The 19195-nt window shown below is 43.1% G+C and overlaps 1 protein-coding gene across 2 annotated transcripts in view; it reads left to right on the forward strand.

Moving 5' to 3' along the window:
* Window positions 1-19195, forward strand: part of GRAMD2B (GRAM domain containing 2B) — a 120788-nt gene that overhangs the window by 38312 nt on the left and 63281 nt on the right. Inside the window, exon 1 of one of the 2 annotated variants that reach the window (XM_043586618.1) lies at window positions 2880-3072. The exons of the other annotated variant lie outside the window; for it this stretch is intronic. Coding sequence (XP_043442553.1) covers window positions 2990-3072 — 83 coding nt within the window. The 5' untranslated portion in view covers window positions 2880-2989. Of the gene's footprint in view, window positions 1-2879; window positions 3073-19195 lie in introns of those variants that run through there. 2 annotated transcript variants of the gene reach the window in all.

Consider the following 19195-nt stretch of genomic DNA (forward strand, 5'->3'; position numbering starts at 1 on the left):
GTTAAGTAGGAGTCTTCTGCAACCTGAAAGGTGATGGATTAGGCATTTACTACTGGATCTGATTAAGTAACTGGAAAAAGTAAGAGCTAGAACTCTTCTTTGATGTTAGAAACAAGAAATTAGGTGCCCAGAGGCTAGGAGGAAGAAAAGTAAAGGGTCTGTTATTGGAGCAAAATCAAAGAGCCCCCTAAAATATATTTCAGACATAATCTTAAGTTTCTATTTGTCACACTGCAGTGAAATTTCCCCTATCATCTACTGCTGCTGCCTTTTAAATACTGCATTCCACTTTCCTGTATGATAGCCCCATGAATAAACAAATTATGAAGCTGTCTGACAAAGTCTTTTAAACCCAGACAAACATCACTAAGTAAAATAATAACATTTACTTGCTCCTTTGTAATTCTTCCCCGTTCTGGGGAAGGACTAGCTGCTATTTCCGCCACCTGCCCCTAAACCCACCCCCCTCCCTTCCTTTCTCCCTTAAGATCACACTATTCTCAGTCCTCATCCTACACATTACAGAACAAGTTTGAGAGCACCAAGTGCGCATTGATTGAGCTGTAAGCCCATGCTGAGGAAGCTTTCAACACTGGTTTTTATTCATGCATCAAAAGAGGCCTAGCCAAGGTATCTCAAAAGGTTAAACATGTAACTACCATCTGACCAGCAATTCCACTCCTAGATATATACCCAAAAGAAATGAAAGCAAGAACGTGAACAGGTATTTGTATGTCATTCACAGCACTATTATTCACAAGAGCCAAAAGGTAGAAACAGGTCAAGTGTCCATGAACAGGTCAACAGATAAACAAATGTGGGGTATACACACAATGGATTATTATTCAGCCATAAAAAAAAGAATGAAGTGATGAGATACGCTATAACTTAGGTGGAACTTGAAAACATTATACACAGTGAGACAAGCCAAACATAGCAAGAAAAATATCACGACTGCACTTACATGAAGTATCCAGAACAGACAAATTCAAAGACACACAAAGTAGAATAAAGGTTACCAGGGACCCAGAGGAAGGGAGGAAGGCTTATTGTTGAATGGATACAGAGTTGATGTTGGATAAGACAAAAAGTTTTGGGCATAGAGAGTGGTAACTTTTACACACACTGTGAGTACAGGAAAAGCCAGGAAGGGATCCCTAAGAGAGCTTGCAAACCTTCTGGTCACACAAAGCCTTCCCCACCACACCCAGCCAGGCTTCCACAGGAGTCAATGGTGAAGAGCAACCCCCCTTTGCAGCAAAATAGGTGAGAAAGAGAGAGCGCATGAGAGACGGGGCACGATCTGCCAGGCCCACTCTCGTAGATTTTACAAAAACATTTTTATTTTATTTTCCAAGTGTTAGGACAATTTTGGAGCAAGCAGGCTACAAAAAGATGCTTTCGTTCTCTCAGCCTAATCACACAGCTAGTAAATGAAAAGGCAAAAAGAAATCTTTGGAAAGGCCTTGATCCCCCAACTGTGTGCAGTTATCCGAAAGGGTAGGTGTTTTCTTTGACACACACCCTATATACACACATATACAAACATAAACAAAAACACTATGGTTTCGTAGTCTCTGCCATTATTCTGAAATCTAAAATTTAAATTTAAAGAAACAGAAAGGTCTTGCAGCCGCAGGCAGGGCCAAAAGATCGCTCCCCCCGCCCCCCCCCCCCCCCCCCCCCCCCCGCCAGCCATGTCATGAACTGTTGTTGCCACTTGTAATTGTTTTAAAGTCAGTTTGGGCTTCCAACAATAAGGTTTTACATTCCTCTTATTGTCAACGACTTAGAAGATCACCAACACATACTTTATTTGTTATAATAAGGGAATGTTTAGAAGGATGCCTGGCACCTAGAAGCTCTCAAAACTATGTGAAAGAAATGGATGATGTGGGTGGTTTTTTTTTAATTTTTTAATATTTAAAAATATTTATTTACTTATTTATTTACGTACTTATTTATTTATTTTGATAGGGTGGGAAGGGGCAGAGAGAGAGAGAGGGGGAGACACACAATCCAAAGCAGGCTCCAGGCTCTGAGCTGTCCGCGCAGGGGCTCAAACCCACAAACCGTGAGATCATGACCTGAGCCCAAGTCGGACGTCCAACCAACTGGGCCACCCAGGCGCCCCTGGAGGATGTTTCAAATGCAAACTTTGAGACAGATTCAGCAAGCCAAAACCTCACCAAAAAGCGGGAAGAAGAGGCATTCCTTTTCCAGGTGGGGGGCACAGTCGACGCTAAGTTGCTAATGAGATTTTGAGGAACGCTCTCCCTGCACCTCCACCCCCACCCCTCTCCCCACCCCCATAACGGGGAAGGGTTAACCAGACAACCTCTAGAGACAACCACGTCTCGCTACCTTTGTCACTGAACTGACCTATTGTTGGAGCCCCGACGGAGCAGTCCCCAATGAGGCAATATCCTGTCTGAATAATTTAGGCCGGGACACCGCGCAGCCCACAGCGCGCATCTGGGAGACCGAGCGCCTCGCTCAGTCCGAACCATTTCCTGTAGCCGCAGAAGGCCGCCCGTTTTTAAAACTCCCCGGTTACAGCTGGAGGGGGGGGGGGTGCTGGGGGGGGCGGGAGGAAACCCAACTTACCAGGAGGCTAAATATACAGAGCCTAGTTAGGCAACTGTTCCACCTGCGTGGCCAATTAGCTTCCTCCCCCAGCCAGACTAGTTCAACAGGTTTGCAGGCGCTCGGGCCGGGCCTCGCGGGTTGGGGCAGGAGGCTGTCACTTGCCTTCGGCCCTCCCCTTCCCTCCCCGGCCCGCACGCCGGCGCCGACCAATCGCGGCCGCCCGGACGTGTCCAGGTTGGCGGCCCCGCGGCTCCGGGCCGGCCTGGATGCGGTGAGCGGCCGGGAGCGCGCGAGGAGGGCGCACGGAGGGCGCGGGGAAAGGCGCGGCTCGCGGGGCCTGCGCCCGGGACGCTGGGAGCCGCGAGGGGACGTCTGAAGGTGCCCTCCACCCGCGGCCCCGATGACCGAACTACAGCAAGATGTGGAAGACGCAAAGCCTGCCAAAGTGCTCGCGAAGAGAGACAGCAAAGTTGGCTCAGCCCAGTAAGTAGCGTCCGGCCCCGGGCGGACGGGAGCGCGCTGCCCAAACTTCTGTGCCGGGGACGGGTTTGGCTTGGAACTTGACCGTGGACGGACAGCCCCGTGGCTTGAACTCTTTCGGGGGGCGTCCGGGCTCTTCTTTCTCTCCGATGCTGTAGTGGGGAACGAGGCACCGCAGCGTTTGAGGAACGGACCGCAGCTTGCAGTCTGGTGGGGATGTGAAGGATTGGAGCGAAAGCGGGATTGGCGTGGTATCTGTCCCGAGGGAGGTCTGGGGCAGGCATTCAGATGTCTAAGTCAGGTCAAGGAACAGCGCTGACCCTTCCTTCTGTTCCTTACTTCTTCATGACGTGTATGAAGACGAAGCTACCTCGTAGAGGCCATCTGGTTATTAGTTTCACAGCGATGTGTATTTTGTCATTTGATCCGGAACTAAAGGGTGTCTTTTCCCCATCTCCTTCGTTTCTGCTCAAGTGAGACAAGTGGGAGAAAACATGAAATACGCTTTATCTTTCCCTTCAAGGACTGTCTGCCTTTGCTTGGGAACTTGACACAAACTCGCTACATACTTTTCTTTTTTCCTTTTTTTTTCTTTTCTTTCTTTCTTTTTTTTTGAGAGAGAGAGAGAGAAAGAGAGAGGGTGGGGGAGCTGCTGTAGGAGCACAATGAATATATAATAACATAAAACATTTCGAACATTGGGTTATGACAATCCTCTTAAAAGATTCATATTCATAATAGGATTGGCACATTGCTGGGCCTAGAAACTTTTCTAGTTTCAGAAACGGAAAACTCAGATACTTGGATCACAAGGATTACCTTCCTGTAACAAAACTTATTTATCTTCCCCTGTACGACTGTTTTTAAAATCCAGAAGTATTATTTCCATGCTTGTTCTTGCCAAACATTCTTCTTTCCAAAAGGAAAAGGATCAGTATTTGGTTATTTTCTGTGTCGCTGTAACTTTAAGTGTTACTAAGATAAATATATAAATAACCTGTTAAAGAAGCCAAAATTTTTTTTTTTTTTTGGTACCAACCTGTTGGGGGTACCTAAAAAACAGTGAAAGTGCGATCTCCATTGTTTCAACATTTATTCAATTTTTATAACACGGTGTGGTTCCACATAAAGAATGGTGTTTATAAAAGCATATTCCATCTGTGTATTGGAGTTTGGGCTGAAGTTTTGGAAGAAAAATAGCTTTTACTAGCTGCTTTGATTTGTTGTGTCAAAGGCTTTGGTCATAATCTCTCTCAGTGTCTGCTTTCCTTGTCTGCCCTTTCTTCTGCCCCTCAGCTTTGTCAAGTTCAGCTGATATTCTTTCCTGTTTAAATGAACGATAAAAAGATGATTGAGGGGGAAAAAATGCCATAGGTATAACCCTCACAAAATGTTTTTGTTTTCTCTCCCCAAAATAAAGTCCTAACTCTGTTCTATTAACTCAAGCCCAAGAAAGCGATAAAGTAGCAAAGGACATTTCTTTTCCAGTTCCTCCTTCTTTTATATACTTCTCTTAAAAAAGAGGGATTGTGGCATTCTAAACAGCACTTCATAGAGGTGACAGGAGTGTTAAGTGGGCCAAGCAAGACTAGAAACCTGGACTGTAAACTCCTAGCCTAGAAGTCAGCCCAGGCAGTGCTAAGTTCCAGTTACACAAAGCAAAATGATTCAAGTCCATGCGGCCGCTGGTAAGTCTTTACATCTTTGCATTCCCAGTAGTCTACTCAGTTGAGGAGAGTGTTTTAATAGATTGAGAAAGCCTGTTATCTGTTCAGGTGAATTCTGTTAACTTCAAACCCTTCAGACGCTGGGGAAAATAATTTTATAGACAATAAACATAACCACCTTGAAGTGGAAGGCCCCAAACAGCCACACCTTCATTTGGAACAGCTAGTTTCACAAATTCATTTCAGTTCAACAAATACAGGAACGCCTACTGTTGGTTCCATCGTGGTGGGGAATACAGGAATGAGGGTTCAGAGGACATTGCTGGGGGCTGTGGCTACATTAAACTCAAACAAGATACTACTATAAAAAGTTTGGCCTATAACTGAATCTTCTTCACAGTTGAGGATGTTTGCCCGTTCAACAGTCTTTGGTAAGTTTTTCTTGGTTTATGGAGATTTTTGTTTGTTTTTCCCTGTAAAATGGTCACTTCCAGCCCTGCTGAAGTCACTTCTGAATCACTCAAAGACTTGAGACACTCTATTTCCTGAGCTTTAAACTCTTGTTTTGGTACCAGAAGAAGAGTAATTTTAAGACGGAGGTAGATACATTATCAGTGTTATATATATATTGTGATCACTCCATATTTGAAATCATTTGGGTAGGAAAATTTTGACGCTTAGGCACCCAGTCTTCTTTGTTCTGAACTTTGTAACTTAGATTAATTATGACAAAGTTCAGACTCGTTGGAATCTGGATGTCCTGATGGGCGTTTTCTTCTTGGAGTATTAGAATGGCTTGCTCTTGGGGCGCCTCGGTGGCTCAGCCACTTAAGCATCCGACTTTGGCTCTCGTCATGATCTCACGGTTCATGAGTTCGAGCCCCACGTCGGGCTCTGTGCTGACAGCATGGAGCCTGCTTCAGATCCTCTGTCTGCACCCACCTGCCCACTCGCATGTGCGCGCTCTCTCTGTCTCTCTCTCTGTCAAAAATAAATATTTTAAAAAAAGAAGAATGGCTTGCTCTTGCCACATAGTCCTCATCACCTACAACCTGGCCTCCTAGTTAATAATAGCTGGCATTTATTGAGAATGCTTGCTGTGTGACAGGCATTGTGCTCAACATTTTGCATTCATTTTCATACACAATGAGACAGATGCTGTCGTTATCCACTCGACACATAAGAACATGGAGGGTCTGAGAAGTTAAGCACCTAGGTAGAGACACAGCTAAATTCAAGTCCAGAGCCTGCACTCTAACACTAGAGCCTGAACTTGAACACTTCTCTACTCTAGAATCTGGGATGGCCCGCATGACCTCGTCTCCTCTGCCAGGAATTTAAGGACATTGGAGTACATGTAGATCATGTCAACTTCATTCCTAATACTACGAGCATGACTATCTTTTCCGTCCAAACAATCACAGTAACTAGCCGCTCCAGACTTAAGAGGTGATGATGCAGAATAAGGAACAGGTGTGCCAAAGGGACTGTTGAAGGAAGTTACCTACATTCTTTCCCTCTCATCTCTATTCCTTTGCTCAAGCAGTCCCCTCTGTTCTTTTTCTCAATATACCTGTACAAATCAACTCACGATTTCCTTCCTTTAAAGTCCTTCCTTATCGCTGGCCATACTTACCTCTTGTTTCTCCATGTTCCCCTTGCATGTCTGTGATCAACCCCATAGATTTTAGCTGCTGCTGTTATTGCTGTTGATGAACAGTGAACATTTATTGAGCATTTATTATGTACAAAGTACTATTTCAAGCTGTTAACAGTTACTAGCTCACACACTAGTCCCATATATATTAGTGAACCTTAAATAGATTGCAAACTCTGATCACATTTTTTTCTTCCTGAATTTCTCAGGGGGCCCAGCGAATAATCACTTTCGATAACCATCTGTTAGTGAGCTAGGGAGGCTGAGACGCCATTCCCCCTAATTAAGGTGTATGGTATACTTGTAACTGAGGTTCAGCTTGACTATCTCAGGGGAAATTTTACTCTGTTAAAGTTGTTTAATCAAATTTTCTATCAGTAGCAGTTAGAATTTTTAGGTGCATTGACTTGCCTGAGAGTTGGGAGTTACTCATCTTTGTGTTAGCAGTAAGGCTGCAGATTTACTCATCACCAAAATGCATATTTGATTTAAAAATACCCCCTTTCTGGGGCGCATGGGAGGGTCAGTTGGTTAAGCATCTTCAGCTCAGGTCATGGTCTTGTGGTTCATGGGTTCGAGCCCCACATTGGGCTCTGCGCTGACAGTACGGAGCCTGCTTAGTCTTGTCTTTTTCACTCTCCCCTGCCCCTCCCCTGCTCATGCTCTCTCTCTCTCTCTCTCTCGCTCTCTCTCTCTCTCTCGCTCAAAATAAATACATAAACTTAAAAAAAATAAAAATAAACCAATAAATAAAAATAGCCCCCTTCTTACCAAGAACTGGTAATTTAGCTGCATATTTCCTTTTGAGACCCTACTTTCCTCCCTTTGAGTACTTTTTTCATTCTGAATGTTATGTTCCCAATATATAGACATTTCTAACCTAATGTTTTTCACACACGTTTTCTGAGATACACTTTTATTTCTTAAAGTCTCTTGTGGATCTGATTTATTAACGGGCTAAGTTACCTTTTCCTTCTTTCTTTCTTTCTCTCTTTCTCTCTTTCTTTCTTTCTTTCTTTCTTTTAATGTTTATATCAGGGAGAGAGAGACAGAACGCGAACAGGAGAGGGGCAGAGAGAGAGGGAGACAGAATGTGAAGCAGGCTCCAGGCTCTGAGTTGTCAGCACACAGTCCAACCCGGGCTCACACTCACAAACCGTGAGATCATGACACGAGCCAAAGTAGGACACAACCGACTAAGCCACCTAGGCTCCCCTTAATGGCTAAGTTACTTTCAAGGAGTTACAAAAACTGTCTAAAATGACTGATACATTTCTGAGCAAAAGTTTTCTTGATTCATATTTCAAATAATAAATTACATGACCCGTAACATATTTGTAATGCAATCTTAATTTTAAAAATTTTTTAATGTTTGTTTATTTTTGAGAGAAAGAGAGCATGAGGAGGAGAGGGACCAGAGAGAGAGGGAGACACAGAATTGGAAGCAGGCTCCAGGCTCTGAGCTGTCAGCACAGAACCTGACATGGGCTCCAACCCACAAACAGTGAGATCATGACCTGAGCCGAAGTTGGATGCCTAACTGACTGTGCCACCCAGACACCCCTTTAATTTTTTTTTAATATTTACTTATTTGGGGGGAGAGAGAGTGAGCTGGAGAGGGGCAGAGAGAGAGGCAGACACAGAATCTGAAGTAGACTTCAGGCTCTGAGCTGTCAGCATAGAACCCGACGCAAGGCTCAAATTCAAAAACTTCGAGATCATGACCTGAGCTGAAGTCAGACGCTTAACCAACTGAGCCACCCAGGTACCCCCACAGTTTTTTTAAAATTCTCATTTCCAGGTCACCAGTTCTGGTAATTGGTAATTCTGGTTATCTGGTATACTTTTTAATATGAACTTTGGAATAGGAAGAAAGAATTATGACATTAGAAACTATTAAAATGTTATTAAAGTGAAACAGTTGAGTTTGAAAAGACGGAGAAAAATGAAACAGCGTTCTTGTCTAAAATGTTTTTGAAAAAGGAATTTAGTGAATCAAATCAGTCCTATGGCTAAAGGTTACTATTGGAAATTGCTGATCTATCGAAGCAGTTCGTAAAGATGTTAAGAATTCAGGCTCTAGGGGCACCTGACTGGGTCACTTGGTGGAGCGTACAAGTCTTGATCTTGGGGTCATGAGTTCAAGCCCCGTGTTAGTGTAGAGATTACTTACATTTTTAAAAATTAAAAAAAGAGGGGCGCCTGGGTGGCTCAGTCGGTTAAGCGGCCGACTTCAGCTCAGGTCACGATCTCGCGGTCCGTGAGTTCGAGCCCCGCGTCGGGCTCTGGGCTGATGGCTCAGAGCCTGGAGCCTGCTTCCCATTCTGTGTCTCCCTCTCTCTCTGCTCCTCCCCCGTTCATGCTCTGTCTCTCTCTCTGTCTCAAAAATAAATAAACGTTAAAAAAAATGTTTTTTTAATTAAAAAAAGAAAGAAAAAGAATGCATGTTCTAGGAAAGTAGGATTTGAAATCTGACTTCTCTGTCTCCTGGAAGTGTGACCCTGGCCAGTTACTGAACGCCTCTAAGCCACCCCTTCATCATCTGTAAAGGGGAATACTTAAGTCACTGCTTCATAGATGCTTGCTATCAACTATAAATGAGAAGTGTAAGAAATTCACTTCACCCAGTGTCTGATGTTGTTAGCTCTTGATAACCATAGCTGTGTCAATCTTTCCCACTGAGCGTCTGGAACATGCTGTGGCGTTGGGGTGGGGGTGGGTGGGAGGATTACATAAAAGATAATTAGTCAAAATTCAACAGCCCTAACTCTGACAGTAGCAAGCCCAAGGGTTCTATTTTTTTTTTTTTTTAATGTCTACTTTTGAGAAAGAGTGAGAGCGAGTGAACTAGCAGAGGAGGGGCACAGAGAGAGGGAGACAGAATCCCAAGCAGGCTCCATGCTATCAACGCAAAGCCCGGTGAGGGGCTGGAACTCACAAACCATGTGAGATCATGACCTAAGCCGAAGTCAGACACTCAACGGACTGAGCCACCCAGGCGCCTCTTCCCCAGTATTCTGTTAAAAGTGAGCCTCTGTTGCAGCAGCTAGACCTCAAAGACACGTGGGGCAATACTTGCATGAAACCAACATGGCACCTTGGTTTTTACTTTAAGTTAAAAACCTCTCCTACGAGGGGCGCCTGGGTGGCGCAGTCGGTTAAGCGTCCAACTTCAGCCAGGTCACGATCTTGCGGTCCGTGAGTTCGAGCCCCGCGTCGGGCTCTGGGCTGATGGCTCAGAGCCTGGCGCCTGTTTCCGATTCTGTGTCTCCCTCTCTCTCTGCCCCTCCCCCGTTCATGCTCTGTCTCTCTCTGTCCCAAAAATAAATAAACGTTGAAAAAAAAAATTAAAAAAAAAAAAAAAAAACCTCTCCTACGAGAACTACTTCGTGACTTACCAGCTTATTTAAATATTGCTTACTGCTTTGGTGTTTTCCTATCTATTGTTCAGTACTTTTATCTACAAGCCATTGATTTTCAAAATCCTGCTTCCTGGCATTGAGCTTTTATCTCTGGGCTCCTCATCTTTACATTGTTCATTGTTTTTGCAATTGTTAAACTCTAAAAGAGCTCTCCTTCACCATCTTTCTAACTCTGTTAACGCTCAGTTCTAGGTGTCTCACACGTTTTCAAAGGTCCTTGAGAGAGACTCTTCCAGAGCCATATCAGTGACTGTTCTTAAAAGAAATGGTGGGAGGGAGCCTGGGTGGCTCATTGGTTGAGTGTCCGAATCTTGATTTCAGCTCAGGTCATGATCCCAGGGTTGTGGGTTTGAGCCCTGCGTCGGGCTCTGCATTGAGCTTAAGATTCTGTATCTCTCTCACTCGGCCCCTCTCCCCTGTTCACGAGCTTTGTCTCTAAAATAATTTAAAAAAAAATTTTTTTTTAAGGAAAGAAGGGGCTTTATCTAAACGTAAATTTAATTATTTACCCCTAGAAGAGAAGCAAAAGCAACTTAACTGCATTCTCAAAGATAAACTGGTTCGTATGTTGTCTTCGGTCACTCTGTGTGCCAGACTCCCACATTCTTAATGGGACATGATGTCTCAAGAGGCAGATTATTCTTAACAGGGTTCTTGAGGTACATTTTCCAGGTGATAAAATGTACCCATTTCCAGCTGTATACCTCAGTAACTTTACTGAGTGGTGCACCATTGTCATACCTGGTTTTCCAACATTTTCCCACACCCCACCCCAAAGATTACCTGCACCCATTTATGTTGAATCCCCATTCCCACCTTGCCCCAGGTAACCATTTGTCTACTTTCTGTTTCTATAAACTTGCCTTTTCTGGGCATTTCATATAAGTGGAATCATATAATCCGTGGTCTTTTGTATCTGCCTGCTTTCACTTAGCCTTGGGTTTTTGAGGTCCGTTTGTAAAGTAGCGTATGTCATTAGCTGAGTCCTTTTTGTCACTGAATAGTATTCAGCAATACTATGTGAATATTCCACATTTTGTCCATCTGTTGGCTTGTTCAGGAACATTTAGTTGGTCTCCAGTTGTTGGTTATTATGAATAATGCTATGAATATTTGTATGCAAGTCTTTGTGTGGACATATGCTCTCACTTCTTATATACGTAGAGGTGGAATTTCTGAGTCATATGGTCAGTCTGTGTTCAACTTTTTGAAGAACTGGAAAAATTTCTCAAAGCAGCCGTACTATGTTATGTTTCTACCGGCAATGCACGAGGGCGTATGGTATAGCTTTAAGAGAAATCCTTTCACAATCCGGGAAAACAAGACTGTAAGCGCTTTAAATGTTTTTTTTAATGTTTATTTTTTTTGAGAGAGAGAGACCGAGCGAGCCAGGGAGGGGCGGGGGGGGGGGGGGGAGACACAGAATCCAAAGCAGGCTCCAGGCTCTGAGCTGACAGCACAGGGCCCGACACAGGGCTTGAGTCACGAACTATGAGATCATGACCTGAGCCAAAGTCGGACACTTAACTGACTGAGCCACCCAGGCATCCCAAGACTGTAAGCCCTTTAAACGCAGATCAGTACCTTACACTTCAGAAGATAGTAGGTGACATTCATACTTAGGATTTTGAAAAGTCCCCCAAAGTGCAGTGTTATCAAAGATGTGAACAGATGTGACAGTGCTAACAAAGATAACTCAGGCTGGCATACTTGGGTACATTTTTTACAACCTCTTAAAATTTTGCTGGTGACATTTATCACTGTTTTGTTTTTTTTTTTATGACAGAGTAATACAAAGAAGAGCCTAAGAAATTGGACCATAATCTCCCCTATCTGTGTTGACATAGTTTAAAGCAATATGCGTATAAGGCTAGAAAAATAGTGTAGCCTCTGTTCAAGATGAAAAGCGAGAGCCTTCTTCCTGCCTTCCACGTTACATTTCCTTGTCTCAAGGGTAACCGCTTGCTGAGGTTTTCGTTGTGTCTTCATGCTGTTGTCATTTAAGGCCAGAATCTAGCTTTTTGTAGGTTTGGTTTGTTTTAGAATATGCATCTCCCAATATGCATGTAAAAAGGTTGGCCTTGGTGAAATGAAGTGCTTTGTGAGTGTGATCATACAGTATTTGGACTGCAAACGGTAGGAGAGTTCGGTGAATGGCAAACAGTATTCTCATAGAGCACAGTTTTCTCAAACCTCTTTGCAGAATAGTTATCTACCAATGAAGTGGCTTATTCGGTTTTAGCCCTGAAGGATAAATAACTCCATCAGAACACAACTTTCTTAAATGGATCTTAGCAAAATGGATCCATGGTATTAGAGGAACTGTTACCTAAGACATCCTCAAGTTACGGATTCAGTTTCTTTTTTAAAATTTTTTAACGTTTATTTATTTTTGAAGGAGAGGGAGAGACAGAGCATGAGTGGGGGGAGGGGCAGAGAGAGAGGGAGACATGGAATCCGAAACAGGCTCCAGGTTCTGAGCTGTCAGCACAGAACCCAACGCGGGGCTCGAACTCATGAACGACAGGATCATGATCTGAGCCGAAGTGAGACGCTTAACTGACTGAACCACCCAGGCGCCCTTGATTCAGTTTCTTATTTCTTCTGTTCCCCTCTCCTGAATGGATGATGCTAGACAGGCCCCTGATCAGATGAGGTAGCAGTATTTGGTCATATTAGCATATAGGTATATTGGCCACCTCATCTGGTCAGGGGCCTATCTAGGACCAAATGAACATGAACACGCCAACAAAGGTCACAGTAGTGATGAGACGTATTTAAAAAAGAAGAGATCCAAGTGGAGAAGTGGAAATTTGAAGGTGGAGACAATGAGTAAGGAGATGGGGAGAGAAGAGAAAAAAGAAAAAACTGAGGAGAGATACCGAGTTACCTTGAAAAAGGAAAGAGAAAATGTTAATTTGCCATTAATGTGTGTGTCTCCCCCTTGCATCCTGGCCGCTTTCTCTCCTCTTTTTTCCAGATACTGCTCTGTGTCATGTTGGTGAAATCTCCGGCACCGACATGGGTAACTGACATGCCTCTTCTCCACTCATGGAGATGCTGGTCTGTGTATAAATGTTGGTGTGTGTTTTTTTCAGTCCATATATATCAGGTTTGTGTTTATATCCATATTTGTTGCCTTCTAGATTTTTCAAATGATGTCTTCCATCTTGTGTGGTGATTTAAAAAATGTGAAGAACCTTAGAAACGGGCTAATTTTTGTCTTTTATTGTTAATACTGAGGATTATCATCTGAAAACAATGATCTTGTGATCCTCCAAGTTACTTTGAAATCCCTAGTGTGTAGTCCTAAGCGTGTTTTGTGAATTAAGTTCCTGTATATCAACAAGGATGAAAAACTAATTCATCATGATGGCTTTCATTATCGCTGTATTGTTTCTGTAATTCACTGGAAAACAGCACCTCATTTGATCCTAACAACTTAAATATGGTGCTGGATGTGTTACATAACATATAATGTGGTCTTCTGAGAGCCCATAGGAACTATCAAGAATATTTTCCTTTCCGGGGCATCTGGGTGGCTCAGTTGGTTAAGCTTCTGACTCATGATCTCACGTTCGTCAGTTTGAGCCCCACGTCCGGCTCTGTGCTGACAGCTCAGAGCCTGGAGCCTGCTTCAGATTCTGTGTCTCCCTCTCTCACTGCCCCTCCCCTACTCACGCTCTGCCTCTCTCTCTCAAAAACAAACATTAAAAAAAAAAACTTAAAGAATATTTTCCTTTCTTGTCATAATAAAATTCTGTAGTGTATGAAGTTGGACTAGTTTGACATCAAATTGGTAGATTTCTACGCTGGTCCTTGTTTTGATGCAAATATTTGCTAAAAATTTTACAAGCAGTCACAGGCCCTTGGCTGAAATCAGATACTAAAATCACAAAACATCAGACCTTTCATCAGTACCTGAGAGGAGCTAATAGTAAATGGCCTATGAGCTAGGAGAAAGGCGATTATTGAACAGCTGATACTGACCAGAGAGATTTGCTCATGTTGTCAACTGACATTGAGTAAGTAGTTCTGTGTGTTGAACACCAGCCTGAGTGTCATGGCAGTCACCTAGCTGAAGAACACAAGGCCTTTGCCCATAAGGAAAGTAAGAGTAGAGAACAGCAATATTTTGAAGTTTGATCTTTTTTCAGAGAAGCTTCAGAAAATGTATCAAAGCTTACATGAGGTGAGGTGATACCATTATTATGTGCTACACAGCATTTAGAGTGCTTTCACATATATGACACAGGTACAGTTGTCATCACATTCTATGCATAACAGAGACACAGCCACTTGCCCAGGATCATAACAGCTGTTGAAGCCAAAATTCCAATGTGCAGTCTAATCTGAACCAGCCCCCTAAAATAATTAATGACACAACCTCACTAGATTTGGGATGAGGAAAGATACAGAAGGCGCAGTGCCTCCCATTAAGTGTCTGTGCATCCCTGAGTAGATCTCTTAATTTTTTTTTTTTATGTTTATTTTTAAGAGAGAGACACAGAAACAGTCTGCAAGCAGGGGAGGGACAGAGAGAGGGAGACACAGAATCCGCAGCAAGCTCCAGGCTCTGAGCTGTCAGCACAGAGCCTGACATGGGGCTCAAACCCATGAACCGTAAGATCATGACCTGAGACAAAGTCTGACGCTTAACCGACAGAGCCACCCAGGCACGCCAGATCTCTTAATTTTAATAGGTTTGTTTTCTCAACTGTGAATCCAAGATTCATTTTCATTCAACAATTCTAACATTCAAAGGATTTCTGATGTTATGTAGAGGACAGGAAAGAGGGAGCACCTCTAGCTCTCTGTTGAGCATGGAGACTTCCTCTGTGTATTGTCAGACACAGGTACCCCTCTCTGGCTCCTTCTGCATTCATCTGCACTCAGACCTGGCCACAGGGAACTTTATCATTGCGTTTGCAGCTTTACAATGTGATTTGCATGGCAGTCATTCATAAATTCCAGGTTTTGTTTATTTATTAAACATTTTTTAAAGTTTATTTATTTTTAGAGACAAAAAGCACACGCACGCATGCCCGGGGAGGGGCCGAGAGAGAGGGAAAGAATCCCAGGCAAGGCTCTGTGCTGTCAGCCCAGAGTCCGACGCTGGTCTTCATCTCATGAACCGCAAGATCATGACCTTAGTTGAGATCAAAAGTGGGACACTTAACCGACTGAGTCACTCAGGCACCCCCCTGCGCCCCACACACACACCAGTTTTTAAAACCATGGTTGGATTCTTCTTTGCATAAGCACAGAATGTTTCTATAAAGTGATGTGACTGCTTTGTTTTAAAAACATGGGAATGTTGTCTCTTTAAAAGTAGTCACCAAAGGAACCCAAGAACTTTTCCAAAAATGCTGCAATTGCACAAAATCTTTTTGAAACTCTTCTTGCAGAGTTACTTTCAAAGCCTGGAGCCCATTCTTTGAATAGTCATAAGGTTGGCAAATCCTCATCCTTTGAGAATGAATTCAATTTCTGGAAATACCCTAAAGCCAAATGTGGTGAATTAGGTGGATAAGAATAATTTCAATACCTTTAAAGCATTCTTGGATAGGATCATTTTTGATCCCAAAACAGGATGTGACTCTAAAATAATAAGACTGAGTTTCTAGTGACACAAACCAGTTTATACTTTCAAATTCAGGTCATTACTTTGCAACCTTTGCATGAAAACAGTAAAATGTTACAATTATTTTTCCATCCTAAAATCATTTTTCAGTGTTTGTAATGTGCCCGGGCAGGTTTGGGCCAAATCCTAAGCATTAAAAAGTACATTGAGTATGCACATGTAACATGAAATATCTTCTCATTGAAGTGTATTCCCTATGTTTTAGGGAAAACAATTTTTTAAAAACTTGCCCTGAGTTCAGACGGTGAAGTAAGTGAGGTTCAGCAGTCAATATCTTGTATTATCTTCTCCTTCATTACACGTTAAAGGAATTTGTATGCCAGTTACATTTTTTAGGCCCTCTCCCAATATCACCGCTTTATACCAGATGGACTCTTTTCACATATGCAAGATGTCGCTCCTGACTTTTCCACATGATGGCTGTCAGTTGTCAGCATGTAGCTTTCCCTTTTGGTTCAAATGGATTTATTTGTTCAAATTGGATTTCCCAGTTTTGGGTCCAAATGGATTTATTAGCATAGCACTTTTATCTGAGACCTGATTTTAATGCTATGTGTTTGATACTTTGTATGTGCTATGCCTCTGCTCTTCCATAATCCCCTGGAATTCAACAAGCATTTCCCCACTGCTTACTCTCTGCTGGGATTACAAGGTAAATGACATGTGTGCAGTGCCCTTAGGATTCTGGGGAGAAGAGGGTGGGGTATGGGTGCACACACACAATTAATACCATGCGATAAAAATTCCACAGTGGTTATCAATTTCCCATGGGAACAGAGATGTAGGCAATTGGTTTTCCTTGAAGGGAGCTGAGGTAAGAGGTGATACTTGAAGTGAGGGTGAGGGGCGGGAAAGAATTTGGCCTCAGCAGAAGGTTGAAAATTATCCCAGGCATTAGGAAGGACAAGGATAGGTTGCTTGAGAGTTCATAATCGCATTTTTGATCAGTATGTAAAGGTCTCCTGTGGCTAGCATGGTGCAGGCTGGGGGAACTAGGAAGAACACAGTGGGGGAAGAGTTGGAGCCCCCATTTAGGACGCTCTTCTTCCTTTGTTCTCTTTCTTCACTTCCGGATTTGGCTCTGCTATGGATTCTTTGGAACTTTAGGGAATTCATTCACCCTGGTCTTCACTTTTCTCCTGTGTAAAGAAAGAGGGCTGAATGACCTGATTTTTTAGATTCCTTCCAACCTGAAGAGTAAGAGTCTTTGAAGAAAAACTGCCCTACTTCTTTGCACTCTTCTGTAGCTTTTGTGTAAAGAATTCTATCAGAATGAACAAACCAAGGAAAGCCTTTTGAATGTGAATAGAATCCTTGCTCTCTCCCTTGGTTTTGGCTTCTCTTATTTTTTGCTTTTCCTTCCCTAGGTAAACATATAACTGGTTAAGGCAGGGTTGCCATTGGAACATACCTAAACCATTCTCTTACAAGTTTCTAGATACTTATCAGCATTCCTGTAGCATTCAGACCTCTCTGCTTTGCCTTTTGGCAGCGGCTGACAGGGTCACAATGCCTTCTGGACCAGTCATAGTAGAAATACCTAATCAATGGGGTTGCAGAGTAGGTTAAGCATCCAGCTTCGGCTCAGGTCAGGATCTCGCGGTTTATGGGTTCAAGCCCCGCGTCCGGCTCTGTGCTAACAGCTCAGAGCCTGGAGCCTGCTTCAGATTCTGTGTGTTTGTCTCTCTCTCTGCCCCTCCCTGTTCATGCTCTGTCACACACTCTCTCTCTCAAAAAGAAATAAACATTAAAAAAAAAATTTTTTAAACCCTAATCAAGTTATTTAATGTCAAACCTATAACACAAATGGAGACCAAACTAATTTTTTTTAATTAATATTTATTTAGGTAATTTCTACACTCAACATGGGGCTCAAACTTCGAACCCCTGAGATCTAGAGTCCTGTGCCCTTCCGACTGAGCCAGCCAGGTGCCCCTGGAGACCAAACTTCTTATCAGTCGAATTGGAAGCTTCTCAGCTATAGTTCAGGTCTGAAAATAATCATCTACTTCACTTGAATGCAGAGGACACTTTAAGGTTTAAAAAGCCCTTTTCCTCAGAAATGAAGTCAGGGATATTTGCTTGGCACTTCAGTTTAATAATTTTTAAAGGATTTTAAAGCATTTTATATTCTTTAAATATAAAGTACTTTAAATAAAATAAAATATAAATATATAAATAAATAAATAATAAATAAATAAATAAAATAAAAATATAAAGTACTTTAAATTTTTTTTTTCAACGTTTATTTATTTTTGGGACAGAGAGAGACAGAGCATGAACGGGGGAGGGGCAGAGAGAGAGGGAGACACAGAATCGGAAACAGGCTCCAGGCTCTGAGCCATCAGCCCAGAGCCCGACGCGGGGCTCGAACTCACGGACCGCGAGATCGTGACCTGGCTGAAGTCGGACTCTTAACCGACTGCGCCACCCAGGCGCCCCTAAAGTACTTTAAATATAAAGTACTTTTATTTACACCGGTAGGTGAATTTGACACACACAGACTGAGGGCTTGCTGTTATTAGGGATTGTACTATCTATTTTAAGAGTGAAACAACCAGTTATTTTACCATCACAATCGGTTTATTAGGGAACACAGAAGAATTGCAGTCTGGGACGAGCAAGTCCAGGAAAAGCCACAGGCAAGTCCAGAGAACAAAGGAGAGGAATGCTCTTTTACAGAGGAAAAGGGGGAGTTGGGAGGGGCTGTTAAAAACAAAAGGCCATTGGTGCAAACTGGGAATTTGAAGTGTAGTGGCTTCTTATTGGCTGATTGGTGACAGTCTCTCATTGGCTGAGCTCTTGCTAGGCAAGGAGAGAATCTTCCTCCTCCTGGAGTCCTAAAGTAGGCTTCTTCTTTGGGGGACTGCAAAGCCTATCTCTTTCTTTTGGCTGGGCTAAGTGGGGCAACTAGGGGTGCAGCTTCAGCTCCCCTCTTTCCAGGCCTCTGACTCCATTTTAGCTGAGGTTTCCTGTATTCATTTTCACAGTACTATTTTGTAAGAATATTAGGTTGTATTAGACATGGACCCTGCCCTCTAGAGCAGATGTCACTGTAATTTGAGCAATGTCTTAATGTGATATCAAATATGAATTTCAGTCTATTGTGACAAATAATAAGTACAGGTCAGGGGCGCCTGGGTGGCTCAGTTGGTTGAGTGTCCAGCTTTGGCTCAGGTCATGATCTCAAGGTTCACGAGTTCCAGCCCCGCGTCAGGCTCTGTGCTGACAGCTCAGAGCCTGGAGCCTGCTTTGGATTCTGTCTTCTCTCTCTGTCCCCTCCCCCGCTCATGTTCTGTCTCTCTCTCAAAAATAAAAAAAGGATATGTACAGGTTTATTTTTTTTATTCTTCTTTTATATATAGAAAGAGCATGAGCTGGGGAGAGGAGCAGAGGGAGAGAAAGAGAGAGAATCTTTTTAAATGTTTATTTATTTTGAGGGAGAGAGAATCCCAAGCAGGCTTCACCTTGTCTGCGCTGAGCCAGACGCAGGGCTGGCTCTTACAACTATGAGATCATGACCTGAGCCCAAATCAAGGGTTGGATGCTCAACTAACTGAGCCACCCAGTTGCCCCTATACAGGCTATTTTTAGGAGAATACTGTAGGAGAAAGTAGCCCAGTATAAGGACTGAATAACAACTTCCTGGCAGGAAATAGTGACACTTAGTGAAACCTAAGTTTAAAAGGAAAAACAGGGGCGCCTGGGTGGCGCAGTCGGTTAAGCGTCCGACTTC

This window comes from Prionailurus bengalensis, chromosome A1, assembly GCF_016509475.1.
Source record: "Prionailurus bengalensis isolate Pbe53 chromosome A1, Fcat_Pben_1.1_paternal_pri, whole genome shotgun sequence".
NCBI lineage: Eukaryota > Metazoa > Chordata > Mammalia > Carnivora > Felidae > Prionailurus > Prionailurus bengalensis.